Genomic DNA, 9,786 nt, shown 5'->3' on the forward strand with positions numbered 1-9,786 from the left:
CATTTGTATTATATCTTGCTCCTGTAGAGCTCTTGTACCTGTTTTAAACTAGTATCCATGGGGTTTTATGTGTAATTTTTTGTACAAGTTTATTATTATAAATTTCTATAAATATCTGATTTATTGACTCAATTTTTGATTGAAATTTCGCAATGCTTTTTATATAATGGATTAAGGGTTCTCCTACTTAAGTCATAGAGTGGGTGCCCGCACAACCCGGTGGATTGGGTTGTGACACCTAGTGATGATATTTTTAATAAAAAAATATTTATCCTACTTCAATTCGAGAAATATTAAGAAATAATCATATTTTCTATTTTATTACGAATTTTTTATCGTTATCTAAATAAAAATTAATGATGAAATATAATGATCTAATATATTTTAACAGTTAAAAAGGTACACAAAGTTATTCTATTAATTGATAAAATGAGATTAAGAAGAAAAAAGATATTATTATTAAAGTAATTTTAAAAGAAAAGAACAAGAATTGGTTTTCATTAATAGTAAGATTTTTTATTATGAATAGGATATGTTTAAAAAGAAAAAAAATACTAATATATTTGTGGGAAAACTACACAAAATGAACCCAATTGTAAAATTATTTTTAAAAAAATGGACCCAACCCAATTAATTTAGGCTTAAAGGACCAGCGGCCAAAACTATTTACTCGTTTATCCCACTTTTGTCTTTCTTATGATGTCAGCATGCCGTCAGCATCACTATTATAAATTAATTCTCTGTGATACTCCGTCGGTATATTGATACCATATCGATATCGTATGGACTGAACCTAATTCTCTGTGATACTCGTCAGTATATCGATACTCTATCGGTATCATATATAATTGAGCTCTTTTTTAAGAAATAAATAAGAAACTATTAAGAAAAAATTATTAAAGTCACAATCCAATTTATTAAACTCTAAAATTAGCAGAAAATATATTTTTATATTTTTTTTCTCTTTTTGCAATTTTTTTAAAAAAATTATATCTAAATTATGACTCTTTTTTAAATATTTTTAAATTAAATTATTAAAGAATTGAAACATACCTCAATGATATATCGTAATGGTATCATGGATGCTTGAGTAATTTCGTCTAAGGATTGAAGGAAACTTCAATGAAAATACTGAGGAGGAAAAATCAGTCTTTCAATGAAGATGTTGTTCAATTACTCTTTGATATCATCAGAGTATATTCATATACTATAATGTATTGTGATGGTATTAATGAGGGAAAAAAGGGTAGGTGCTAACGTCAGCACGCGAATAAAAATAGATGTATCTCATTTAAAATAAAAAGAAAGTATGAAAGTAATGGAGCATTTAAGGGTAAATAATTTACTTTTGGGGGTATTAGTTTTCCTTTCTCTATATTTATTAGAGAAAGAGTATTTTTGACCCATTAAATAACAATAAGAATATTTTTAGATCAAACTACTGACAGTAGTGATATTTTTGGATCAAACTATTAATGACAAGAGCATTTGTTGGACCAGCTATCAATTGAGGGTATTTTTGTTCAATTTCACATTGTTTAAGGATATTTTTAGAGATAATTACGTCACATGGCCATTCGGCAAAGTAATTACCAAAAAAATGGTTATTCGTTGTATAGGCATGTATAGTCAGTGTATATTTCAAGTATAGTCAAGCTATATTCAGTTTTTTAGTGTATCATACTGTATATTCAGTGTATAGCTCATGTATAAGTAATCTATATTGTATAGTCAATATATACTTTCTATGACTTTTGGCAAGCTATGTATACTCACTCTATATATCCTTTGATTTTGAATATTTTTTTATGTAAACAAAACATGGCTATATTTATTATAAACTAATTAGTCTATTATATATATTTGAAATTGTCCCTATTTTTTTTTTACCCTTTTTCATAAAATATATTATAGTAAGGCCATAAAATTTTTTGTTCCATAGAAATAATTGAACTTTACCCAATACATTAAGGGGTCGTTTGGTACAAAGATAAATAACAGATGAATTAGTAACGCAGAGATTAGTAAAGAGATTAGTAATGTGCGGATGATTTTTTATCAAGTGTTTGATTCATTGCTTCCCACCTAATCTTATATCTAATTTAAAGCTCTACAAAAAACTTCTTTCCAATTATACTCGTGAATTATTGTGGGATTTTCTATTTCATGTAATTGAGTCAAGATAGATAACTATTGGACAATATTATTTTTTTGTGGCCTTCTAACTAGCTAGAGAAGAAAAATTATCGTGTTTGCTATTTTCTCACTTGAATTATTTGAAGTATCATCTTAATAAATTGATCACTCACAACACGTTAATTTTCAATTTGATAAAAATTCTCCATATACTTTTAAAAATGAAAAGACGGTAAATAATAGTAAAATCGAATAAATCATCTACTTTTACACATAAAAATTTCAAGTTGTAGTTTTAATATGGAGTTAATATCTTAAAAGGTCATTTAACTTTGAGAACTTATCTAGCAAAGTCATTGAACTTTGTTTTGTATCAATACAATCACTCAATTAGGTCTTTCTATCAACAATATCACTCAACTAAATTAATTATGAAAAAAAATTACATGACAATTTTTTTAAATATTATGTAAATATGAACCCACAATAAATAAAAATTTAAAAACAATTTAAAATTTTTGACTGATAAACTAAATTGGTAAAATAAATATTATGATAGTACTAGTACTATATATTTAAAGTTTACAATGTATCATCATCGGTGCTTTTACTGGGAAAAAAATGATTAGTACTTTTCTATCAATTTTTTTTAACTAAGTAGGCATTACATAAGAGCGCATAATGTTATTGCCAAGTTTGATTAAATATTATTACAAATCAAAGAGGAGATTTTTTTTAATGATATAATATCCTTCTTCATGTTGATCAATTTGAATGTGTTACTCCAATAAAATAACACCAATTAATTATTTATCTAATTTAGAATATATTAATTATTTAGCAACAAACAACTCTATCTAACTAATAAAATTTGTAAGCTAATTTATTTAAATAAATTTACTATTACAAAACTACAAATATAAAACATAAAATCAAGAAAATAAAAAAAATGATTAAAAGGATTTGATGGATATTTTTGTTTTTATATATATTAATTTCATGGTATTAAATCCTATGTATTACTAATACCTCAAAAGCAAAGGTATTAGTTATGCATAGGTTAAAAATTCCTACCAAACATAGTACTAGATAATACCATACATAATACTTGAACTATTTCTCCTAATACACCCTAACGACCAGTAGTTGCACAATATCCTAAATCAACCTTTGTAATCCTACATACATTTTAAAAAAATTGCTTGATCTGTGACATCTTGAATCAATTGTGTCAAGTTGAGGTGAGAGGAACCCTCTTCCTCCACAGCCCTGCTTGCCTTTTCTCCTAATTGTTTAGCTCTTTTTCTTCTCATTTCAGCTTCCATTTCTTTACCCATTACTTCTTCAATGACCATCTTAATATCATCTTTGCTCACTTGTGATCCCAATTTTTCTTCCTCCCCAAACATCACTTGCTTCTCTATTCCAGACCTCACTCCTGTCTTGAGTACATTCACTATTAGCTTCTCATTGCAGAACTGCTCAGCAAACATTGGCCAAGTGATCATCACCACGCCAGCAGATATACCTTCCAGGCTCGAATTCCATCCACAGTGCGTTAAAAATGCACCAATTGAAGGGTGAGATAAGATTAGTACTTGTGGTGCCCAACCATGGATTAAAAGTCCTTGTCCTTTAACTCTTTCCTCAAAATTTTCTTCCACTAGCCATTTTTTGAACTCATCTGACATGTGTCGAACAACCCAAATGAAGGGTCGTCTCGACGATTCTATCCCGAGTGCCAGCTCAACCATCTGAGACGTGGAAAGGCGCGATAGGCTCCCGAGACAGACAAAGAGCACAGAGTGTTGTTCCCAAGAATCAAGCCAGTTAAGGCACTGGTGTTCATCAATTGCAGCCTTGTCCCCTCTTTCAGCTTTGTCCTGTTTCTCTTTGTTGCAGAGTGAAACAGGGCCAATGGTCCAAATTTTTTTGCCTTTGGCATTCATCAATCCCTTGACATATTCTTGTTCCAAATCTTCAAAGCTATTCACCACTATCCCATAAGCTTCTTCTTCTGCTTTCTTTATTTGATCAGAAATTTCTTTCCAATCTTCATTTCTTGGCTTCATAGCATTCCCAAGCTGAGTTTTGCTTAGTTCAATCTTGTCAAATAATCCAGGCACTTGAAAGTACTCTGTATCTGACTCAATCTTTTTTAATTCCTCCCAATTTCTCAAATTGTGTAAGCACAATAAAGAGAAGCAACACATCCCATGGAAAACTATTCTAGGGATGTTAAATTTGTGTGCGACATTAGTTGTCCATGGCAAACACATGTCAGATATCAGGCAATTTGGTGAAGGTTTCAGTTGTTGCAACATTTCTTCCACTTGGGGTTGAAGTCTTTTCGTAGCATCGAAGAATTTCACCCCGAAATCCATGGATGGAAGCATGTCGAAATTTTCACACCCTTCAGGTAGTCCAGCCTCTAAGCTTGGAAAGTAGAGGTGAACCACCTGAATCTTTAGTCCTGTCTCTATTGCACGATCAACCACTTTCTTGAATCTATTGGCATTCAATTGTGTAGTAAGGATTGTGATTATTACTCCGCGCTGTGCTAATAGACGTGCAATGTCAATCATAGGGATTGTATGACCTTGTGCCATGAAAGGAAACAACACAAAATGTGGCTGCACTGTGGGAACATCCATTGTTAGTCGAAAAATCAGAGAATAATTTTGTTATATTTCAGGTTGTTACACTATGGTTTCAACATTGCTTAATTTATACATTGTAAAGTGATGATGTAAGAGCAGACATAATCATATTCAGCTTCTAACTATTGCCACAAACCAGCTTATTGCAGATATCGTTGCATTTTTGTTTAAAATTTTCTTGATAATATTAAATAGTACTCCATGATAGATGCAGTTCAGAAGAATACAAGAAAATGATAACTGCTCAATGTGTCAGCTACTGGTAATGTTTGTCATGGGAATATTTCCTAAATTGATGATGTAAGCGCAAACATAAGCATATTAAACAAATTTTACACATGAACTTGGATTGATGGCACGGATGATGTTGAATGATCACACGTGAAGTTTCTAATTCCCTTTTACGCACTTTTGTTTTGGTTAATATTAACGTGAATGCTATCAAATAATAATAAAAATATAAAATAGGCATGATTCATAAATATGACCATTAATTTGGCTTCAGCTTATAATTATGACCTCTAATTTTACTAGTGCACAAATAAACACTTTAACTATCTAACACTTGAACAAATAGACACATCATCCTACATGACATTCTATATGTCATTTTTTTGTCCTACGTGGCGTCCTACATGTATTTTGCCACGTAAGACACGTGTGTCTACTTATTCAATTTTATACAAATTTAAATGTCTACTTGTACACACCCAAAATTAGAGAACATAAATGTAAAATAAGCCCAAGTTAAAAGGCATATTTGTGAATTATGCCTATAAAATAACACAATAAAGAAAAGAAGTTGACGAGACTCGGATCTACTCTTCATCACACTGTTGGAACAAAACAAAGAGAATTTTTTTTTTTGAAATTGATGCACAAATGAACCAATTTAGCTTTCTAGTTACATTTGTTTAAATTGTTAGTATTGTTTCATAATATATTGTATTATATTAATTATTTTAATGAATAAAACATTTGGATAGATTGTATCATTCTTTGTGGTTACATAATGACATACTTCAGTAATTTCAAGGATAAATCTACAAAAAGAAAAGTAGACTACGAAGTAGAGTTACTGTAAATAAAGTAGGATAAAAAATAAAATAAGATTATTAAATAATATATAAAGATAAAATGAGAAGAAAAAAATAAAATGACGACGTAATCACACAAAATCCATTGTTATACAAAATGAGACTTTTCATTGTTATCTTACAATAGATTTAACGATATGATACAACAAAATTTAATTGACAAATAAAATAAATATTATATTTAAACTAATAATATAATATGATACAATGGGTAATAACCATCCAAACAAGGAGTCGAGACTTTTTAAGAAGTCAATGTAGTATTTTCAGAAGGGCAAACAACACAAATCTCAGTAGTTTAAGGGCTAATTACTTATCTTTTCGTGAGTTTTTGATATTACAATTTCTATCATATTTTGATTTTCATATACATGTATCTGGCGTGTCCAAGTACACCAAATATATGTATCTCGGATACATACTAAACAGATACATCTAATTATGTGTATCTAAATATGGAATGTAACTAAAACGTATCAATTTAGGAACAAATCATGCGTTCTTCCCGTATTTCTAAATTTCTTCTTTAAAAAAATCAAAAATTTCAAATTTTATCCCTTTTTTTTTCGAGCATCAATTTCTCATAGATACATATAATTTTAATTTAGATACATGTAAACTTATCATATACATGACTCTTAATTAGATACATGTGTATCTTTTGTCAGATATATATTATAACTATCGTCTCTCCCTTCTCTTCGATCAAAGACCACCGTCTCCAGTGAAAACTCTACCGAAACAGCAGTGGGAATTCTGTCGGCCATGTCGTTGACGAACTGAAACTTCACAGGCTTGACTTCTGTTGTAAGACCGCATTTTCTCCTCTCTCCTTTGTCTCTCTCTACTCTCCAGCCAGAGACCACCATCTCTGGCAAAAACTCCACCAAACTAGCGAGGGGGCGTTCTTCCGACCATGACGTTGATGAATTAAAACTTTTCAGTCATGGCTGCTACGCTAAGAATCCTTGGAGTTAGAACGTCAGAGTAGAAGGATTAGGAGAGAAAGTGAGTTAATTTGGAGCGAAGGACTAAATTAAGGAGATAATTAAGTGGCAAGATTCTATTTTAGGGAGATAATTAAGTGGGTAGGACTCTATTTAGACTATATTTAAGGAGTGATATATCTGACTCCAAATCTTATACATAATTAATAAATAGTGGGATAATAGATAATTATTTTAAAATATAAATTTGTTATTATTATAAAACAAATTAACTTAACAAATTAATAAGAAAGAGAGACATAAAAGAAATAGAAAAAGAGAGAGTTGAGTTTATTGTCTATATGTTCATTTGCACAATACTGATGGTTATTTATAACCAGTGCAAAGTAGGAAAATGTAGAAAAATAGGGAATGAAGCTGGGGACAATAGTTAATGGAATTAAAAATTGGAGATGGGACATCTACTTGTGTAACACCCCCCCCCCCTTGGATGTCCACATATAATGTACCTTATTAAAAAAATCTCTACATGAAATAATATACATAGTTATCCTGAACACTCATAGATATTTTGCCTCGTTAAAACTTATTAGAAAAAATTCAGTGGGAAAAAGTCTAATGAAGGAAAAAGAGTTACACATATGATAATACGCCTTGAGTGCTACCTCATTAAAAATCGTATCAGGAAAACTCAATGGGACAAAGCCTTGGTTAAGGGAAAAAGAGTCAGCGTGTATTTTACTCCCCTTGATGAAAACTTCATTTGATATTTTGGAGACGACGCATTCCAACCTTATACCTTAGCTTCTCAAAAGTTGTTGTTGGTAATGCCTTTCTGAATAAATCTGCAAGATTATCACTTGAACGAACTTGATGCACATTAATATCACCATTCTTCTGCAAATCATGTGTGAAGAATACTTTTGGTGAAATATGTTTTGTTCTGTCTCTTTTTATGAAACCACCTTTCAATTGAGTTATACATGCGACATTGTCTTCGAATATAACTATAGGTACTTTGACATCATTTTTTAAGCCGCATCTTTCTTTAATGAATTGTATCATCGATCTCAACTACACACATTCTCTACTTGCTTCATGAATTGCTATTATTTCAGCATGATTTGAAGAAGTAGCAATAATAGAATGTTTTGTAGATCGCCATGATATAGCAGTTTCTCTGTGAGTAAATAGATAGCTTGTTTGAGATCGAGATTTATGTGGGTCTGATAAATAATTTGTATCTGCATAACCAATAAGGTCTGCACAACCTTTGTTAGTATAAAACAAGTCTGCACAACCTTTGTTAGTATAAAATAAACCCATGTCAATGGTACCCTTTAGGTATCGCAAAATATGTTTGATACCATTCCAATGCCTTCGCGTTGGGGATGAACTATACCTTGCCAGCAAATTAACAGAAAATGTTATATCGGGCCTGGTTGCATTAGCAAGATAAATAAGTACACTAATAGCACTAAGATATGATACTTCAGGATCAAGAAGTTCTTCATTCTCTTCTGAAGGTCGAAATGAATCTTTGTCCACTTCAAGTGATCGAACAACCATTGGAGTACTTAATGGATTTGCTTTATCCGTATAAAATTATTTTAAGATTTTCTCAATGTAGATAAATTGGTGAACAAAAACTCCGTCTGCTAAATGTTCAATCTGCAGACCCAGATAAAATTTTGTCTTTCCAAGATCTTTCATCTCAAATTCTTTCTTAAGATATTCAATAGCCTTTTGAACCTCTCCAGGGGTTCCAATGAGATTTATGTCAGCAACATAAACGGTGAGTATAACAAACTCTGATCTCGTTTTCTTAATAAAAACACAAGAACAAATGACATCATTTATATACCTTCATTTATCAAGTACTCACTAACGCGATTATACCACATACGCCCTGATTGTTTCAGACCATATAATGATCTTTGCAGTTTTATTGAGTACATTTTTCGAGACTTAATATATGCTTCAGGCAATTTTAATTCTTCTGAAATTTTCATTTAAATTTCATTATTAAGTAAACCATAAAGGTAAGCTATAACTACATCCATTAGATGTATTTTAAGATTTTTATGTACAACTAAACTGATTAGATATCCAAAAGTTATTCCATCCATAACAGATAAATATGTTTCTTCATAGTTGCCCCCGGGTCTTTGAGAGAATCCTTGTGCTACAAGGCGTGCCTTATATCTTACAATTTCATTTCTCTTATTTTGTTTTCGCACAAAAATTCATTCATAGCCAACTGATTTTACACCTTCAGAGGTTTGGACTACAGGTTCAAAAACCTCATGTTTAGCAAGTGAGTCTAATTCTGGTTGAATTATCTTTTGTCATTCTGGCCAATCACATCTAAGCCGACATTCTTTGACAGATTTAGGCTCAAGAATGTTACTATCTTATATGAAGTTAAGTGCAACATTATATACAAAAATATTATCGATCATAATTTTTGATCGATCTAAATTTATCTCATCACCGATAGAACTTATTGAAAGTTCTTCATTCACTTGAGTCTCGGATTCACTGACAACAACAACCCAGTGAAATCCCACAACATGGGGTCTGGGGAGGGTAGAATGTACGCAGACCTTACTCCTACCAAGGTAGGACGGCTGTTTCCTGGAGACCCTCGGTTCAGTAAAAGCATAAATGCATAAAAAAAATGTTAGATAAGAATAGAAAATTAAAAGCTTTATGAGAAAAACAACAAACAAATAACGAATAGATGACAAATAAATACAAATAAATAAAGACTAATAACAAATAACGATTAAATAAATAATGAAAACATCACAGGTAAAATTGAGTAATCAAAGCATAAAAAGTAATAAATAATAACAGAAATAACAGAAATCAGAAGTCAAAGCGCAAGAGATCGTAATGCACTACTACACCTATGAATAGAGAAGAATAACGAGACTATGAACT

The 9,786-nt window shown here is 30.9% G+C and overlaps 1 protein-coding gene across 1 annotated transcript; it reads right to left on the reverse strand.

The window, feature by feature from the left end:
* Nucleotides 1-3,106: 3,106 nt before the first annotated feature.
* Nucleotides 3,107-4,939, reverse strand: LOC129877493 (UDP-glycosyltransferase 73C4-like). The gene has a single exon (XM_055953002.1). It carries the CDS (start codon nucleotides 4,788-4,790, stop codon nucleotides 3,315-3,317), a length of 1,476 nt encoding a protein of 491 aa, XP_055808977.1. The 5' UTR covers nucleotides 4,791-4,939; the 3' UTR covers nucleotides 3,107-3,314.
* Between the last annotated feature and the right edge of the window lie 4,847 nt (nucleotides 4,940-9,786).

Source organism: Solanum dulcamara, chromosome 12, assembly GCF_947179165.1.
Source record: "Solanum dulcamara chromosome 12, daSolDulc1.2, whole genome shotgun sequence".
Classification (NCBI taxonomy): domain Eukaryota; kingdom Viridiplantae; phylum Streptophyta; class Magnoliopsida; order Solanales; family Solanaceae; genus Solanum; species Solanum dulcamara.